The sequence below is a fragment of the Haemaphysalis longicornis genome, unplaced genomic scaffold (assembly GCF_048455015.1).
Source record: "Haemaphysalis longicornis isolate Haplotype H1 unplaced genomic scaffold, Haemaphysalis longicornis Haplotype H1 scaffold_7, whole genome shotgun sequence".
Taxonomy (NCBI): Eukaryota; Metazoa; Arthropoda; class Arachnida; order Ixodida; family Ixodidae; genus Haemaphysalis; species Haemaphysalis longicornis.
Window position 1 is genome coordinate 57,495,405 of NW_027526422.1, and position 19,851 is coordinate 57,515,255.

General features: G+C 47.4%; 2 protein-coding genes and 1 long non-coding RNA gene across 8 annotated transcripts in view; 1 reads left to right on the forward strand and 2 right to left on the reverse strand.

Annotated features, from left to right (window-relative positions):
• Positions 1–1,726: 1,726 nt before the first annotated feature.
• LOC144145719 (monocarboxylate transporter 12-like) lies at positions 1,727–14,477 on the reverse strand. 4 transcript variants are annotated; one of them, XM_077677417.1, is made up of 7 exons: positions 14,115–14,477; positions 10,288–10,503; positions 8,907–9,050; positions 7,744–7,892; positions 6,877–7,066; positions 4,563–5,486; positions 1,727–2,043 (listed from the first exon to the last, which is right to left on the reverse strand). In XM_077677417.1, the coding sequence occupies exons 2-7, from the start codon at positions 10,334–10,336 to the stop codon at positions 1,922–1,924; spliced, it is 1,578 nt and encodes a 525-aa protein (XP_077533543.1). In that variant the 5' UTR covers positions 10,337–10,503; positions 14,115–14,477; the 3' UTR covers positions 1,727–1,921. The 4 variants fall into 4 exon arrangements, with proteins under 4 accessions (XP_077533543.1, XP_077533541.1, XP_077533540.1 ...); XM_077677415.1 differs by having other exon boundaries at positions 10,212–10,500; positions 14,115–14,475; XM_077677414.1 differs by having other exon boundaries at positions 10,212–10,503; positions 14,115–14,475.
• On the forward strand, positions 10,933–17,676 carry LOC144145721 (uncharacterized). Its single transcript, XR_013317573.1, has 3 exons — positions 10,933–11,144; positions 11,827–11,964; positions 16,653–17,676. It is a non-coding gene; the product is annotated as an uncharacterized LOC144145721 (long non-coding RNA).
• Positions 17,677–18,005: 329 nt separating this feature from the next.
• Positions 18,006–19,851, reverse strand: part of LOC144145722 (uncharacterized) — a 44,461-nt gene continuing 42,615 nt past the window's right edge. For 2 of the 3 annotated variants that reach the window (XM_077677420.1, XM_077677421.1), the window contains exon 7: positions 18,006–18,367. In XM_077677420.1, the coding sequence (XP_077533546.1) occupies positions 18,228–18,367 (140 nt within the window). In that variant the 3' untranslated portion in view covers positions 18,006–18,227. The remainder of the gene's footprint in view (positions 18,368–19,851) is intronic. The other variant, XM_077677419.1, reaches the window with a different exon arrangement.

Here is a 19,851-nt window from a genome sequence, read left to right on the forward strand (position 1 = left end):
AAACGTTAACGAACAACTGGCGGTATTCCACACACAATACTGAAGGATCACAAGGATCCATTTGTTTGTTTCTTTATTTGCTTGCTTTCTTGTCTGTCTGTCTGTCTGTCTGTCTGTCTGTCTGTCTGTCTGTCTGTCTGTCTGTCTGTCTGTCTGTCTGTCTGTCTGTCTGTCTGTCTGTCTGTTTTTTACCCAATACCCTAACCCAAATTTCTCTCCCCAACCATTCCTTTTCTTTTCCTGCGATACTTTTGTGGTGCAGGCTAGGAACCTCTTTCCATCTCACACTCTGCCTGTCTGTCTGTCTGTTGTCTGTCTGTCTGTCTGTCCGTCCGCCCGTCCGTCCATCTGTCTGTCTGTCTGTCTGTCTGTCTGTCTGTCTGTCTCTTGTGGAGTTGACTAGCAAGATGACGGCGACCTCGGGAAACATTCTATATCCTGGGCAAGGGCTCTGTATCTAGGCGTCCTGTTATTTCTCCTGCTTCTACAGCTCTACCTATTGCCTCTGGTGTGACGCTGCAGCACCTCGATCTGTCGATCGTTCGCTGTGGAGGCCGGGAGTACATCATTTCAGTATTCCCCCAGATGTGTATGACGGCGCACCTATGATGTGGTACCCTCGTATGTACTCCGAGCTGCGAAGAAATCTTCCGGCCGCAACAACTCGCACACGCCTTGCGGTACACATGGTCCTTAAAGAAACGAGGGCGCACGCAATAAAGAATTGAGTTCCCAGGGCACCCAGGGCTGCTTCGGCGTAATGGCTGGACCCCGGCTTGTTTTTCACCAACATCGGCCAAGGTCACCCGGAACGACCCGTTATACTCAGTTTTTTGTGAGACTAACCCACCGCGGAGGCTCAGTGGCTGAAGCGTTGTCCTGCTGAGCAGTGAACACAAGGTCACGGTTTCTAGTCCCGGCGAGAGCGGCCGGAGTCTGTAAGAGTAGAAATAACGATGTGCGTGCGTCGAGATTTCGGTGCATGCTAAATGTCAACAGGTGGTCTACATTAACCCAAAGCCCTCCATGACGTGATACATCATAGCCAAGGGGCAGCTTGGGTGCGCAAAACCCCAATTAAAAAATACAACGCTCCTAAATTGGGTGCTACTCTCATGAACGCAGTAGAACAGATCTGCAAAGACGATATCTTACATTCAGTGAGCTTAAATCTTGAGGTCTAGCTTTAAGAAAACTGTAGAAATATCCGTGGTTTTTGCGCAATCGTTGGTCAAAAGTGGCTTTGCAAACAGTTACGGCTGATGGCTTTCAGATCTGTAGAGCTTGGTAGAACCTTCGACATGGTAAAAAGCGCGACAAGACGAGGACACAAGAAGGAACGCCGACACAGGACGAGCTCTAACCTTCCGTGTGCTCGTTAACCTTCTGAGAGTTCGTCCCGTGTAAGTGTCCCTTCTTGTGTCACTGGCTTGTCGCTCTTCTTACCATTTCGAAGGCGTTTCACCGACTAGCCCAAATTTGTGCGCTGGTAGAACCGTGTCTTACGCGTTATATTGAACACAAAGCAAGGTCTTTGTTAGCCCCGCGGGGCAACTTGGCTGTACACTCATGAACTTCTGAACAATATAATCGGAAAAATAATGCGATGTTCGAGGAATCCTGTTAAATTTACAAATAAAAGAGAGGAATCAAATTGGAAATTAATCAGCTCCACCGCAGGGATAAAGCCGCAGTCGCGCTATACGCGTGAAAAAGTAAGCAATAATTCCTGCAAGGCACCGCTGCTTGCGGACGGAGCATTTTTATAACGGCACGGCATTTTATAACAGAACTTGAAAGCAAAAACCACAGTGGCCTCTAAAAGGTTTCAGTCCTCGACACGTTGTTCGACGTATCTGTACGCATTATCACAGCACAGCCGTATGTCCACGGCGAAGAACTTGAAGCCACAGCTTTTCTATCAGGTTTTGCGGAGAAATCGATACACGAAGTCAACGCTCCACATAAGGGCGACGAAGAAGCAGCCAACGCTGACCATATACAGCAGTCCATCGTACGAGCCAACTTCGTCCTTGAAGTAGCCTGCAATAAAAAAAGGACACATGTTCTTGAAACCCCTTTTGTATCCCAGTTACAAGGTACGGTGCATGCTCAGAATTTCAAATAAAACTCGGCGTATCGCAATAATTCAGTGAAAGTAACCATTATTTTGCAGAATATTTGAAATTTTGCTCGTCACTGTGACCAACACGTCAGTGGAATTTTCGGTGCCCAGTGAAGTCACAGCCCAAAAGCCAGCCAGTTGGCCTAATATATCTAAGATTTTATTGAAACCCCGTCATATGGGATGCTAGGTAGTGTGTAGTTGTGAGGACCGAAAACGGAGTGCATGCAGTACGGCTTTAAAGTATTCTACCGCGAAGATTGGCACAGCGAGGGAGAGAGCAGAAATAATTTTAGTATTCCCCAGGAAAATATCCACATTTAGCACCTACCTTCATAGATAACTAGCGATAGCGCCCAGCGATGCCCGGGTAGGCCACTATACTAATTCCAATAATGCGTATCACACCTGCCCAGCTATTGCTTACTTGGCATACTTAGCTAGTTTACCGTGAAGTTTATTTATTTTTTATTCAATTACGCTCAAGACATGAGTGCATTTTAGATGGGAGTGGTACATACATATACTACATACAAATAAAAATGCAACAGAAAAATTACAATCAGGTATCATCGCTTGATACAGGGTTCATCTAAAAGCTATATACAAATAAAATTAGTGACAGCAACTTCAAATAAAACAGCATCTTGTATGCCAACAATGTCATGAGGAAGACGATTCCAACAGACAAAAGTATTTGGCGCAAATGACTACTGAAAACACTTGCAGTGCGCTGATTGGTTGGTGGGGGGGGGGGGGGGGGGGAGTGTAAACGTAGGTTGGTGGGGACATTATTCTACTTCAGAGTGATGCCTTGGTATAATAAATTTTATAAAATTGACACAGCCGAAACACTTTCCTACGAAGAGGCATAAGAGGTAATGAAAGTGTTGTTTTCATTGATGCGATGCTCGAAATGCCATGGTAATTAGAAAGAATGAAGAGCACTGCCAGATTTTGCACTCCTTCTGATTCGAAGATAAGCGATTCGTGACGAGCGTTTCAAACAGATACAGCATATTCCAGTTTGCTGCGCACCAGTACCTTGTAGAGTAAGAGTTTCAGTGAAACGGGCGCGTGATTAAAACTTCTTCCAAGGTAGTCTAACATGCTATTAGCTTTAGATGTAATATGTTCAATGTGTGTATTCCGAGATAATGTCGAAGTTACGTATATGCACAGATACCTATAAGAATTTACTGCTTTCAGAAGAACGTTATAAATGTGGTATGCGCTGGCAGATGGCTGACATGCATGTACTTACATTTGTTAATGTTTAACGCCATACCCCAAATCTCACACCATTACTGAACCCGATCAATATCAGCCTGTAATTAAAGTATGTCTGAACGGCCATTAATTTACCGATAAATTACGCAGTCGGCTGCGGAAAGACTGAATGAATACGTAATGTTCCCAGGCAAATTGTTAATATCGACCAGAAAAAGCCATGGTCCCAACAGAGCGCCCTGTGGGACCCCAGAGCCAACCGGGACCCTGGGCGAGTCGAAGTTATTAGCAGTTACGAATTGGGAACGGTTACTGAGAAAATCAATCAGCCACGCGAGGACTTTTCCACCTAAATTGAGGCTCCATAATTTTGAAGGGAGTAAAAAATGAGGTACTTTGTCGAACGCTTTTGAGAAATCTATAAAGAGACAGTCAATGGGTGTATGGTACTCAAAAATGGAATGCAAATCGTGAGCAAACATAGTAGTTGCGTTTCAGGGGAAATATTTTTACGAAACCCATGCTTTAAATCGGTAAAGAAAGAATTGCCCTCTAAAAATTTGACAAGCTGCGAGTAAACGACATGTCCATTATTTTGCATGGTATCGAAGTCATTGATACTCGTCTGTAATTTTCTCGGCAAAATTTATCACCCGACTTAGAGAATAGAATATTTCTTCCGACACTTCAATCATCGAGAAGACAGCGTGCTTTAGGAGATTGCTCAAATATTTTTCTTATAACTTATACGACACAATCGCTAACAGTGCACTCTCTAAGGGAAGACACCATATAAAAGAACCACGCTCAAATAATGGAGCCATTTAGTGGCTCACCACGAAGATTTTCTTAGGCCGTTCCATATATATTCATGGCCAAAAAGGCTCATTTAGAAAGAAAGTCATAGGAAGGCCTGCGGCTTTATATATAGGTCAGCTCTTTTGTGTAATATTGGAAGGCAACGATTGGGGGGAACCATTTACTCCAAAGCCCCACTAACGCAAAGAATAGGCTCTTCCTCAGAAGTCGCAGTGAGTGTACTATCTTTTTCAAGCGCCACTGTGATGCGCTGGAAACACCTCGGGCATAATAGAACGGCACGTTAGTTAAAACAATACCCAAACGTATCAGCTCACAACGTTTTTCAAACCAATATTTCTTGACACGGAACGCAAGCATTGAAGCCATATCTGCACCGTCTGCTCACCGATTATCCTTGGGCACGCAAGGTAGGCTGCGCCCTTCACGAATCTGACGACACCGCTCGAGAGTCCCAGGTTGGCCACACCCAGGTGGTCAGAGAGCACGGGACTGGAGAGAACCACAATCGTACCGTTGCCCCACCCGTACAGCCCACACAACAAGGCTGCCAGTGCGTAGTAGTCCACACTCACTGCTGGCAGCGCCACACATAGCACCCCGTTCAGGAGCGCGCTCAAGCCTAGAAGGGTCCTCCGGTCACAAAAGGCACGGTCAGACAGGAAGCCCGAGATCATGCGCGCGCTGGCGTCGCCCACGGCGATCGCGGAAAGGAGCAGGGCACCGTCGCGCCGAGTGAATCTCTTCTCGACGGCGAAGTCTACAAGCACCATAGACACCAGTTGGCTGTACACTGAAAAAGTGCACGTCAAGGCTACCATGTAGAACACTGGAGCACGGAAGAAGTCCCAGTGTCCGGCGGCAGTTGAAACGGACGCTTTGCGACAGCTCGTCGCTGCAGCTTTCCCATTGAAGGTAATCTTCGAGTTTCTTCTTTCGACATTCTGAAGACTTGGCGTGATGCTCAAGAGGGATTCCTTCGCTGTGTCCTTCACACCATTTTGTTGCACTGACGCCTTGGTGTGGTTGCCATTGAGGTCTTCGTGTGGTGAACAGAATGACGAGAACTTATACGTCACTGCTGCTGTCGTGTCTTGCGCAACCGCAGGGCCACCGCCAGCGTTGCCACAGACTGGACCTTCTTGGAGGCTGGGCGAAAATCCATTAGCGTGCGAACACAGATCGTCGTAGGCTCGCGATGTATGCTCGCTCCTCAACGACCTCGGTTGCGTGGTGCCAATATTATTTTCTTCGCAGCCAGCACAAGTGACGGCTTCGACAGCAGGCGTGTAAGTAGCGCTCAATGGGACCACTGCAAACGCAACAAATGCAAGATTAGCGCAGATACTTACGCTGGTGTAATGTACACTGGGCGCAGTTAAAAATCTATTATTACAACGTGATTTGATGCTTATTACAGTGAGCAAAAACGTTATTGCAATAAAAAAATTATTTTTTCCGTGTGCTATGTGGTAAATAGTATGATGTATTAGATATTTACAGTATAGAATAATTTCAATCGGGAACCATTACCAAGGCGCTTGAATCAGTTGAAAACAGCAATTCCTAACGAAAAGGTTTCGGTCCACTGGTAAAAGGAAACTAAGGATAGTCACAACCTTAACATTGGGCTATTTACCCGAGAACGAATTTATTTAGTTCAGCTTCTTTCGACGAGCGCTTCAAAAATGGAACTCACTACTATGCCCTTAGGTAATTGCAATTGAAAGAATTCTTGTATAGTTTAACTTTTTTTTGTTCTTTTTATTTTTACCTCTTGTGTAAGGGCTAGTTTCAATCAACTGTGATTTCTTCTGTGCTGCACGCATTTCATTCGTGATTATTCACCTGTACGGAAAAGATAATGCAGTGAAAGCTCGTTAATTCGAACCACAAGAGGACGCCACCTCGGTTTGAATTAACGAAAGTTAGAACTAAAGAAAGTGAACGATAACAACAGTACACTGCAATTGGGAAGCAGTAGGACATGTCAACGCTTTCATGCTTGAAGAATCCAGGGATTGCAGCCTGTCTTTTGTCCCTAAAGGCGACAGTCAGCACTTTTTGTTCTAACAAACGAATGTAGCACGGAGCGTCGCTTTCGCCTTCTTGAAAACTGAAGAAGAGACGGGCGGCATGCCGTCGGGCCGCGACTTACGGCCGCGCACTACCTACGCTTCGTCCTCGTCCTCCTTGTAGTTATTGGCACCGGAAGTTTCTGCGATTTTGACCTGAGAAATGATGTCCTCATCTTTCAGCGCACTGCACACACCACTGCGTCTTCATCGTCGTATTTAGTCAAGTTCGTGCATTAGAAAACGTCCGCCATGTGGGATTGAAATTGGTTTTACCACATTTTTGATTGCGCGTTGTACGCAGTCACCAGCGCACAGGCGTAGTGGGGCGTAGTTCGAATTATCCGTGGCGGGACGTACTCGTACTCGAATTAACGGGCTTTTCAATACATAGACTTCTATGGAGACTTGGCCGGACCAAATTGTACAGTTCGAATTATCCATGGATTCGAAATACTGAAGTTCGAATGCACGAGCTTTCACTGTATATCCCGTTCGTACGTGTTTTCATGGGTGCGGGGTATGCGATGCACCTATCAAGTTGTAACCATACATTTTTACCAATGCATCCGAAAGACGGGTTTATCCATCATATCTTTCTGCATAAGCCATATCCATTGTACAGACCTTGTTCGGGGTTATTCTCGCTCGTTTCCAGAGTACGGCAACGCTTGCCCCCAACGGGAGCTTCTGGAGACATCACTCCGTGCCTTGCTGACGCCGCGGTTCTGGGCGGCGCTCTGAAGAGGGGGCATGCTGCCAGGGCGTTCAGCATTAGGCCGCCCGTGATGAGGAAGGCGCCCCGGAAGCCATATTCCTGTCGACACGATCGAGGATTGCAAAATGAGGCTTCTCTGGCTTGTCGGGTAAATACATAATTGCCTTTTAGGATAAAATTATTTTTTGTCTCCCAAATAAAGCATAACCATGCCATTAATTTGTTAATGGTGTGAGGTCACTCTCGAAAGTCAGTTTTTTTTAATCAAAATTTATTGTTTTTATATATTGATCATTTCAAACACTCATAAACGCGCCACAAAATAAATTGCGTTCGTACCGTGAATATTTATGGCATTACGGCGAGTTTTCGAACCGTAACCCTGGTATTCGGAAACCGAAAGCACTGTTTTGCAGAAAAGTTAACGAAGGCCCAAGAGGTGCGCTATTTGAAAATAATTGGCAAATTGGCTCGCTGGTTACTGTAGCGCCACTGAGATGAGGCAAGCTTGAACTTGTGACTGACAACGTGTTGCTGCCGCTGACGCCGATTGGTGGCCGCAGCCACAGCGGCACTCTCCGCTTTCAACGTGGCCCTGCGCATGCCAAATTCCATACGTCTGTTGGTGTTTTCTTAAATACCAAGCACGCCCCGTGCAAAGCTTCGTAGTCATGGTAGTTCAGGAGCCGTTTTGCTACCATGGACACCACCGACATTTTCGCCCAATAGGCACCCTAACGCTTTCGCATTAAAAATAGTGTTGGCGAACTTCTTACGTTCAGAAGCAGGTGAAGGATGGGTGGAAAGGCGAAAGCGGCCAGCGTTCCTCCGGTGTAGTAGATGCCATTCCCAGATCCCCGGTAACGGCGGAAGTTCTGGCCGATGATGACCTCGCTTGTCGGCAATACCATGCTGCTACCGATGCCTGAAAAGGACAAAAACATTTAAAGATGAAAGTTGCTTCATTTAGGCAATCCAAACATCATCGAAAGGCGATGCAGATATCTTCAAGAAACTCTCGTTACGCGATTGACCTAGATGAAACAACCCATGAGCGACTATTGAAGGTGGGTGATGGATCTTCGCAGCCACAAAACGCCTTCAGCATCTCCATCCGCGACATTACATCGCGCGAATAGGAGGCTGACACCGTCCTCCTCGGCATCTGTATTTTTTTTCAGAAATCGAGAGTACATCTGTACAGATCGCTATATGTATGTCCCACATGGCGGAATTAAGAAAATGCTTGTGGAATGATTGCGATACGTTGGAATTATCAGCGAAACGATGCCAAAGATGGCCCACAAAGTATTGTCTCATTCACACTGAGGTCGATTGACTATGAAAGAAAAGGATAAGAATAATAATTATAAGGATTGAAACACAACAAACTGATGAATCGAAAATAATCGAAAACCTATAGTCATGAAGGTAACTAGCCCAGGTCCACATGCGCTACCATTACGTGTATTCACAATCGGTTTGTATATGTATTTTTAGAGCGCAGCACTTAAGCGCCCACTACTGTAGTTTGGCGGCTTCGTCGGCCTCGTAACGGAGGGAACGAAGGGAACACCTAATACAGAAGGAAACTGGAGGAGGAAAGGTGGCAAAAGTGTGAGGGGGATATGGGCCGTATGCCGAGGCGGCGTCACAGAAGATGCACGTGCTCCGAGATGCACGTACATCGGTCCTCCAGGGGCCTCCCCTTTGCTCCTTTGTCTTTCAATAAAGCAACTCTCTCTCCTCCTCCCCGTTACGTGGCTCATCCGAACCACGTGACATTTGCGTGGAAGGTTCACACATGATTTACAGCCGCCGTATTTACGAATGAAGTGTTTGCAAATGAAGTATTTACGTTATGTTTATGATTTGGCTCGGCGTCCCTTTGGGAACACTAGTATACGTGAATACTTATTTTTAAGACTAAACAACTCACCGCTACAGATTCCCAGCAGCAAGAAGACGGCCGTCATGTCTCTCGCAAAGGCACAGCCGATTGAGCTGAGGCTGGTTATGCCACTGCCCACAAGTGACAGCACCATCAGTGGCACGAACTTCGTCAGCATGCCGACGACTGGACCTGCCGGCAAGTCGGTATCGAGAATGAGTAGAATCCGCGCGAATGTTTCGAGTATATGTCGGGTAGCACGAATTCCCAAAGCGGTTTCATTCATGTTTACAAGTCGTCATTTGGGAAAATTGGTCTGTACAACTTTAGAGCATAAGGATGTCCTGGAACGCGGCACGCGGTAAAGTAAACGACTTAAGAAGGATTTCAAATTTGGTTGCATTAAAACAATGTCAACGCAGCATTTAACAGAAGCAGATGGCAGCCATGAAGTTAGAGATCAAAATTAAACACATCGATGAGACCTGCAATATTTCTGCAAAAATAAAAATAATGGTGCTATTCGTCCAGTGGTAAAATGGAGCAGTGGTGCAAATGATGGGCACAAACAATAGCGCTTCAATACAGTGCTGCCTGCAAAATTTCCAATAAGTTACAAATAATGGAGCAGTTTGTACAAATGATGCAATTGCAAAGGAGTACCAATGGTGGGCACAAATAATAGTACCCAAATACGGTGCCGTATACCCTCCCCCACCCCTTCAAATAATTCTAGGTGGGGGAGAAAGGGAGCGGGTCTTATTGGCCAACGTCACTTGCTAAATGCGCATTGAACAGAACCTTAATTCTCAGTAAATGTTCGACATTCTGAGCGGGTATGCTGCAAATTATTCAGTGTCTTTCAGTTCTTTCAACCACCACAGCCGTAAGTATACGGGTGGTCATTCTTTCCATGCCCGTGCCCACACCAGCCTTCCAGCTTAACAGCATGCTCATTTAATTATAACGTACCTAATAAACAGCGTAGGAACGATGTGAAAAGTAACAATAAAGTAACCTACGTTACTTTATTTGCAACAGTAATGTCTGTGGGCTACTTTCACAAAAAGGTGATGTGGGGCGGCAATGCGTTCCTTTTATTTCGAAGTAATGGTAATCTCTAGTTACTTTTTCTGTTAATGCCTATTAACACTGTTTGCTAGTCCCATACACTGCCACCATTTGCTTCGTCTACTTCTTTCTAAACATAAAAAACCGGCTGAGTGTTATGCAATTCTTAATTGTCATGCATACTTACTAGAGTGCCTACGCGTTCCTCCACTCGAGGCGAAAGATGCGGAACACGTGGACACACTAGTTCTCACCACTGACTACACGTTTGGAGCAACTTACCGAGTAACCAGGCGATACTCATGCTTATGCTGAGCACCCAGCTCGCTTCCTCGCGGGTGATGCCGAACGCGCTCACCAGAGCAACGTAGATGACGCCCGTGGAACGGCGGACCAGGCTGCTCCATAGCAGGTTCCACGAGCAGGCCACCGCCACCAGCCAGGAGCGGGCGCTATCCGGTCCCGAGGCCGGCAGACCTCGGCAGCACGGCATGCTGCTTGTACCGTCTCCTCAATGCCAGAATCAGCTTCTAGTGGGGGCGTCAGCTCCCAGAAGAGCCGGTCGCCATCGCTGCTGCAATGTTACGCAGAGTTTGCGTCAAGTGCGCGAACGAAGTGAAAGTTGCAGCTTAGGGCCTTTCAGAGCACCGCACGAACTCGTTCGCAATCAGGCGACAATCCGAAGCGGTTGTTGCCAAGGGACCTACCGGAGGCGGTGAAGACAGTCTCGAGGGCATCATTTAGGCTTAAAGGGAAGAAATAATGGTAGTTAATGAGTGGCTCTCGGTCCATTTCATCCAGCAGCCTGTTACCAGTACACCAGCCTGTGTACTGCCAGCGCGCTAGTGAGTCGCTCTTTCTCAGTCAACTGGCACGCCGTGACGTACCTCTACGTCAGCCACTGTAGGTACCCGTGGAGCAGGCGTTTTATTTTTGCGACCTCGAAATAAATAGCTCCTCTCGGCGGCAGGGCCGACCTCTTTGCATCAGGCACCTGGCAACGCGGAAGTATTCTAAGCTGCTTGACTATTTCACAATCCTCTTTTTCTTCGCTGGCAGCCTTGTTTCTAGGCGGCTGTTGAAGCGCGTGTCAGTCTCGGTGGATGCCAGGTTTCCAACGCTGCTCTTCGCTGTTCGGCTGCAAGTATGCGTGACGGAACAGTAGTCGTGCGGGAAACGCGATTCCGACCGGACAGCATTTCCCTCTTATGTGAGGTATGGAAAGAGCAAACATATTAGACGGCGTCTTTCTAGATCGACAGGTTTGGTTGAGTGTTCCCTACTTTCAAAGGGAAATCGCATTTACAACTGCACATCGCATGCAGTATGCCGCTTTCCTTGTGAACTGAGGAGCCATGCGCAGCAGTAATATAAGCCAATTGGGCGGCAGAGTGTGCCATGCTTTATCGCAAATTTTGTGATTCCGGAGCTCGAAGTGTCTTCGCAGTGTCTGTGTGGGGACGCGTGTGTTGTTTGTGTTATAGATGGAATAACCTTTCCTTGGGTGTACTTGTTGTTTATTATATCATTTGCAAGCCGTTGCCGGACCCCGCCTTCAACCAGCTATACGGCGTGCGACTTTGACTTCGTCGGTAACATACTTCGACTTTGACATTAGCGGAGGCATGAACACCTGATTCTTGAATGCATTCGGAATGCTAATCACGGCGCCGTTCATATTCACAAAGACATCGCGAACAATTTATGGGGCCCTGTTCTCGAAAGCGCCTCGGCGCAACCTAATTCTGCGTTTTTTTCGTGGATCCACTTTTCTAGTTGTCTTTCAGCCATCGCGGCAAAACTGAAAGCTTTCAGGTGGATAGGGGTGCCTAGGCTATGTCGAGAATACGGACTCGCGTCTCGCGATGGTGGTGGCAGCAACGCGCTCATCCTGCAGGTGGGCAACAGTACAGGAGGGAAGCTCTTCCACCGTCATGACTTCAAGCATGCAGCCGGATGGCCGAGGAGAGATGGATAATTGCAGGCCGATTAGAAGTGGATGCAAGACAAACGGCATACCGGAAACACATACACGGTAATTTGTAACGCTTTGCAACCCGTACCCTCCCCCTTGCCTTTGCGTCACAAAGCCTCAGTCGTTATGGCAAAGTCACTTGGGAAGCACTTCAAAAACGCATTCCTCGCTGTCGTCATCGGATGGTTTCAAGGAACTGCCGGAAAATCTCCGGCGTTCTTGCGACAGTTGGCATTGTTCCCGTAAGGGGCTTGGCCGCTATTACTCAGCGTAATCGTTGTATCGAATCTTCTGTGAGGGCAACAGGTTTTATCAGACGCCTGAAAGTACACTATTACACTGTGCACGGAACATGAGATGTACGGCGTTATCAGCTTGTGTTTTTTCTATCCTGAACTCCAAATGCTAGGCGCCTCGTTTCTCGCCGAGTGCTCTATCTGATAAGCTGGGTGCATTCCAAGATTCTGGGATTGCACGTTGCTCTCTCTGGTCAGCGAACGTTGAATAAAAGAAATCTCCCACCATGCTGGGCTGCACAGCCTTCAGCTTTTAACCAGCAAGAGGCTATTAACATGCAGCAAAATAAAAAACCCGAGAGCTAGAGAGAGGGAGAAAAATAGACACATTGAACATTGTGAAAGAAAGTAAGCCGTAATCACTATATGTTCCGGAGATGAGGTCATGGACTAAATTATCTTAACGGCGTACCGGGGTTTCTATTTAGTTTGCAATAAAAGCTATCAGCAATCATGGAAGCACACGACTATGTGCGCACATTGGTGCACAATTTACTGTTCTTTGTTTTCTGTTTGAGGAGAATACCTATCCCATTGTATTCAACTACATGAACAATTCAATCCGCGTATGCTGTAAAGCCTTTCCTTTTTTTGCCGGCCCTTAACCCTTTGATGCATAAAACTTTAATTTTTTGCTTAAGATTGTGAAAACATTTTTTATGATATCAAAGGACCTCCGACATCACAGATATGAAGTCAGAAAAAAGTTTTCGTTCATTAGGATGGACACAATGACCCACTGGGCACTTTGACAAGAAAGCTACCTTGATAGCTTCATTTAATGACACAAGTGAAGACAATGACATAAAGTTCGTATTGCTATCATTTATACAACAACGAAATATTACAATTTCGCTTACGTGTCACTAACCCAGTGAGCCGCCGGGCTCGATGCAAGATGACAGGCATAAACGAGACTTTTTTTTTACCACACGGAAGTACGTGTTGCCCTCTCTTTCTTAATTTTTGAAGGTCCGGAAACCCTTGTCTGTCAACAGATGGTGTTAAATGTCGAAAAAACCAAAAAGTGCGAGAGAAAAAAATATTGTTTGCGTCGTTGCTCCTGAGCAACACTGGACATCTCAGGGTTGATTCTGGAGAATGTCACAATCAGAAAATTTCGCGAAATTACGGGCGCCCACACGATGCGGGTGGACAGAATGGACAACACCTTGAACCGAAAGGTTTAGGGGACCTTAAACGGCAAGGTGCATTCCAAGAAACTAAAACAGCGCGCCGTCACAGGAAAAGAACTTGGGCCATTCAGGGGCAGCATTTGGCTCAAACATCCCCTAACGAGAGTGGGTTTCGTGCTGAAGTGGATGTAAATAGGCTGATGGACGAATGAATTGCTATGCTCATGCACTGTAGCTACATCAGCGTGTTTTTCAAGCCATGGATATACGCAAAATTTAGTCACCATCTAATCCCCACAAGGGGGCCGTTGAGCTGCGGCTAACACAGTGCACTTGTTATTATTGCATTCCTATCGTTATAATTGTCGCGCTTGCAATGACGCCCACAGGATGTTACACCGGTGCCAGCGATAAAATTCTCCGAGCAGTCCGAACGCGCTGAGACCCACGACAAGGCACCTGCAATCCTTTCCAATGAAAAAAAAAAAGAGAGAGAGATCTCCCATCTCCCGCTTCTGACTTCGCGTTCATTAGCGGGTTTCGTGCATTTATAGAGATAAAAGAAGGCAGTTGCACCCATGACCACCAAAACGACAATCCCTAAAACTGTGAGGAAGATGTTTGCACGCCGGCGGGCGCGAGAAAAGGAGAGTATACAGCGTGGGGGAATGGAACAACAACCAATTTAAAACGAAAGAATGGTTGAGTTTGCAAAACAGATATCCTATTCCATGCTCAGCATAAATACCAATGTACAAAGTTACAAATATTCACGCACCTGATGCTTTCGGAGTGCCTTGAACAAGGTTCCTTCGAGGCCCGAAGCTCTAAAAGTATTTCAGCGAGCCCGTAACGCAGCGCAGAGTCTTTCGTTTCTTCATATACGTCCCTGTGCTCGCGAGTGCGCCGTGCGGTTCCCGAGATATCGAGTGACCTGAGAGATAAAACGTACCTCACTTTTCTCAAGGCTCCCGCCTGACGCGGTTCACGAAAAAAAGAAAAGCAAAGTGAAACACCTTGCACGTCCATGGGGCACGCCCGAACAGAACAAGCACGCCCTGTGTACAGCCCTGCAAAACCGCGGCCTCACATTGCCCGTTCCTTTCACTTTCGGTGTCGCGGTCTCAGGTGAGGCATCGCGCGACGACCGGATATCATGCGAAGCACGGATATCCAGCTGGAGACGCTTATTCAAAGCACTCGAGACGTGCACGCTGTGCGTCGCACTTCACCCATACGCTGATTATTGAAAGCGCCGATCCTTCTTGTTCTACGAGCGTGACAGTTTTCGTCTGTCTGTCTGTCTGTCTGTCTGTCTGTCTGTCTGTCTGTCTGTCTGTCTGTCTGTCTGTTCAACCCCTTGCACCCAGCCGCCGCTTGGGAAGAATTCCCTAGCTCTGCGTGTGTGTGTCTGTGTGTGACAGAGAGAGAGAGAGAGAGAGAGAGAGAGAGAGAGAGAGAGAGAGAGAGAGAGGAAGAGAGAGAGGAAGAGAGATACGGGGAGACAGAGAGAGAATGCGTTTGTTCAAAATAAAAGGTCTTGACTGGGCTCGGTTTGGTTCCCTTCTTCCAGGGCCCAGGGTTCATCTGCCCCAACTCTGAACCTAAGGATCAGCTCCTTCTGAACCCTAGGGCCGGATCTGGCCAGACCTGGCTGCATAGCCCATACGAGTGGGTTTTGCTATTTACTGCGAGCCATATAGCTTGCTCCTATAATATGTCCCCACGACCTCTTTTGCCAATTCTTTCGAACGGTGTAACAACCTCGGTCAACTTTGTCGCTTTCTAATGATTCCACCACCATTATTTCCCTTTCGGCGACTTGAAGACACTAATACTCTTTTACTTGAATCTGTATCTCTCACCCGCAGTTCATATCTAACAATAGTATAATGTGACCGCGACGTTAACCCAGCGACACTTAATCTCTAACATGGAACCGTTAATAGTTCCTTCCGGAATTTCTTTTCTTACAATTTTTTTTACTTTGACGACAAACATCCACACATCTAAGCTAGACCTGAACGCACGCAGTAAACGCCCTAATATCCAGCTAGACCAAACAAATGCCGCCCGCATTCTCCTCACAACCACCCACATTTAACCATACCAACCATGCTGTAAAAGGATAACATTAAACCTAAAAATGCCATTTAAAACTGTAGCAAAAACACGTGAACCGCGCGTAGCTAACACCCCATCATAAACCACTATCCGAACGGAAACTTCTTCATTATATGCTTCGTGGGAGGAGCGAAATAGAGGGGGGTGGAAAGGATAGTAAATCATTTGGCTGGAGACGCGAAGAAATTCCTTTGAAAACTTGTCTGCGAGCATGCTTGAAAGGCGAAAGCCTGGTCATACTTATCGACGAATTCGCGCAAGCCGGCAGTGTTTCCCGGCAGTGTTTCCGAACCTCACCCTCTCCCGTGAAGCCGCATCTGTGGTCCGGAAAGCGCAAACCTCCTCTCTTATGACTCCATCCCGTATACCCACTACATACATGGCAACCTCTCGCGTCCCACTTGCCTTCCACCCGCTTGCCCTTCTTACCCATCAGCACGACACCTTTCCTGGGAGTGCCATCCACCAGACCTACCTCCAACCTGCGCTCCCCGCATCGCTTCCGGGGGGGACTGGTTGAACCCGTGTCCTGGCGTGGATGTCAAGTCGATGCAAGAACTCCCGGCGGCCCACTGCCTTCGTGTTAGTGCGGACATCTGGGAGTTCTACGGTCCAGCCGCCTCCTAATAAAGAGACTGTGGCACGACGGCCCGGTCTAGGGCTGTTTAGAGAATAAAGTTCTCTCTCTCTCTCTCTCTCTCTCTCTCTCTCTCTCTCTCTCTCTCTCTCTCTCTCTCTCTCTCTCTCTCTCGACGACTTCTTTACGGCTATATCATGGTTTCGCCTCTTTCTTTCTTCGCTCTTGTTTCTTCGTTTCTTGGCGCGAATACTTTGGCATGCAGACTGGATACACTTCACACGAGAGGCTACCCTAGAATCAGAGTTCTCCGTAACCGCGGTCACCTGTTCTACTCACGTGCCGTCACCTTCACCTGCCGTTCGGGCCGCATTGGGCTTACTCAAAAAGAACAAGCACAAAAAGCAAGCACAAAAAGAACAAACCTCCCGCTGGCGCAGTTTCAGGCAGGGGGCGCGCGAGCATTGCGAAGGCGGGAAATTTTGATTGCATTGGGTGGTAGCAGGGAGCCGATCACGGCACCACAGCCCATTATGGCGAATGACTGCTCTGCACTTCCGACAGCTTTCACATTGAGTTAAATGGGTTTAATTTTTTTTATTTACTTTTTTACAGCGGCACAGGGTGCCTAGGATTCCCCGGTCTTATCCACCCACGTGGGACACCACTCGCCACTACAAACAACACATAAAGCTTCGCTATGAGAACGTCAGAGAAGCTCTCCGTGCCCTTCCTATTCCTAAAAAACCTCTGACCACCACGCAACTACGCATTCTTCGACGCATACACTTAAATACCCTCCTTACACCTGCTCGTTCCTTTCTCTACCATGCCCTACCCTCTCCAACATGTCCGTATTGTCCCGAACTATGCGCTAATTTAAAATATTGTAATTTCTCGTGCGCCATTGCAATGGACCTTTTCCCAATAGCGTAGCTCTCTTTTTAGCGGCCGCCTGAACCACGCTTGGGGTATTAGAGAAGAACACGACCCCTTTTTTTCCGCCTGCCCTGCAGAGTTGAGGAAGCCGCCGAAGCGCCACGCATGGTTTTGGTGGCAAAGAAATTTTTTAAATGGCAGCCGTAGCGCCTACCTGTCGGCCGCTTTCAGGGCTCAGAAAACGGAGCAGCACTTGGCGTTCGCAACTGCTTAATCCAATACGGCGTCATTTTGTTTACATCCCCCCCCCCCCCCCCCCCACCCCAATAATGGCGAATCGGTCGCTGGAAGCGAGAGTAGCGCATGCGCAGATCGCTACTGGAAAAAGGACCATTTAGTCCCCACGTTTTCCACACCCTCCTCCTTCAACATGGCGGACTTGGCTAGCCTCGGACCAGCTGACGGACCAGTTGGCGTTGACGAACCTAGCCCAAGACATTTTCGACGCTTAATGTTGCGTTTGAATAAAAAAGTTTTCTCCTCGTACTCCTTACAGGGGCGGCCATTTTATGTACCGAACAACAGCTACTACTACAACGGCGCTTATTAACATGATCGGGAACTTGCGGCATTCGCCGGAAAACTTTACATTCGTGAAATGTTCTTAAATGAATGCCATAATCATTCCTCGAGTTCTAGTTCCTTTTATTACGGTTATATTATATTTTCCACCGGGACTGGCCGGCAATATTTCGTCCGGTTTGTTACGAAGCTCTAGCTGTTGGCAATCTATTACTGCCCGCACGGTGTGGTTCATTTTTATGCACAATTCCCCAATGAAGATTTATAGTGCTTTTTCGCCTTCTTCCTCCCGAACCAATTCGTTCCGGTCTGGTTATCCATTACAGGAAAGTTCTCTAAACAATTTACGTTACTCGTCGTCGTTTTTCTTGTAAGGGTGTTGTTTGTTAACCTGTTGTTTTTTGTTTGGGCTTCAAGTCGCTGTCGATGCAAAGGGGGCCGTGGGTTCGCTAAGCCGCTCCTTCACTTGTATGTTATGTCCACGGTGGAAATAAAGAAACAGAAACCTTGTTTAAAAAGCGTCGACATATAATGAATTTTCTTTTGTGATAAAATATTTATTGTAGAAGAACGAGCAACAAAAATAATTTCAGCTTGCCAGCAGTGCATCCTACATCAGGTCTGGAAGTCGTGTAGTCGTAATCACCGTCCCGCCAAGCGGGCATTGTGTGTTCAGATCTGTTCGTGTTATCACAGCGCACACACGTGAAGACGAGAAGGTTCTCCACTCTAATGTCCAGCATTTGTCTTCCGCTTGCGAAGAGTACGATGGATGAGTTCGACTGTCCACATGAGACCCACGAGGAAGCTGCCAATACTGATGAGGTAAAACAGTCCATTGTATGAACCCACCTCGTCCTTGAAGTACCCTGAAAGAAAGACAAGCGTGAAATTTATGAGAAAAAAAAAAACAGATTCAAGAACGGCTTGTTTTAAATTCGTTAAAGGTCATATGCCCCATCGCCCAACGCGCAGACATGAGAACTAACCAGCGCTACCACACCACGCACAAACTCATCGTTCCGTATTGGCCTCGGATTGCTTTTTTTTTTATCTACCCGCCCACCTCTCACCAATCTCTCAACACCAACGACGCTCGCCTTGGGCGTCGCCTACAAACCCAGCCGGACTACAACACAGCAATTATACACAACATATCACCAACTATGTACCCCTGTAAATGCCCATCCTATAAAATTCCCAATACTGCATACCACCTAGTCTGCGCTTGCCCCTACAACCCAAACCTCATTCCTTCTCCCTCCTTGAAGCAGCGGGAGTGCGTGTGGACCAGCCGCCTGTCAGAGACGCGGGTTAGCCACAAGTCTCGGGCAAGAGCGGTGGCCACGGCACGCAGCTTACCGGACAATGAAGGCCACTCACAATGAGCGCTCCAATAATCGTTTATCAACAACAACGAGCGAAGCTTTATTGGCTTATGGGCGATGCGGCGCACAGAACAGCGAGCAAGAGCCAAAAGCGGGAGAAAAACCTGTTCCTCTTAGTTCGGACCACTTGGGGAAGCTCGCGACCTTTCAAGCGCTTCACGCATACCCGTGCGGGTTAATTGCACTTTTCTAATGCGGCATCACCATTTTTATGCGGCGGAGCTGTTGTACAAACCGTACGTTCGCCATTGCAAGAAAAAAATACCAAGAAAATGCCGAGCGCTCGTGGGCGCGCGCCTCGCGGCGACCGCCGAATTCCCGTCTCGTGCAGTGGCTTTAGCAAAAAAAAAAGAAAAAAGAAACGAAAACTCCAGGGCTGTCGCCAACCGCTGATGCGCATTTAAAAGCAACGAAACGCCAGCACTAATGATAAAGAAGAAAAGACACTCTGCTTGGGAGAAGTCACCGCGGCCGCCGCATTCTCTAGAAGCCATTATGGATAATTGGAGACATGGCTACGAGTCTGCCAATCCTTCCCGTGATGACTTGCAGATCCCGGCACCGCTGCCTCGAGTCGATGATGTAGCTGGTGGAAGTCTACAATGCTGAGGATGACTTTGCATCCACCACTCGCCGCGAAGGAGACGACGACCTCTTCGATGCATATGACGACGATTACTAGCACCGCAACTATACAAATAAACAATGATACTCAAACATAACTATATATGTGTCCGGCAATGCTCACCTACAACAGCTTTGCCTGTCAAGTCTTGCGCGTGAGTGCATGCTTACCTGAATTTTTCGCTCTTTCCTCTCCCTGTAATTTCCTCTCCCTGTACTCCCTATCCGGAGTACAAAGCCCTCCCCGTCAGTGGTGCTCACCTCCAGCGTTCATTAAATTTATCTCTCTCTCTCTCCCTCTCTCTCTCTCTCTCTCTCTCTCTCTCTCTCTCTCTCTCTCT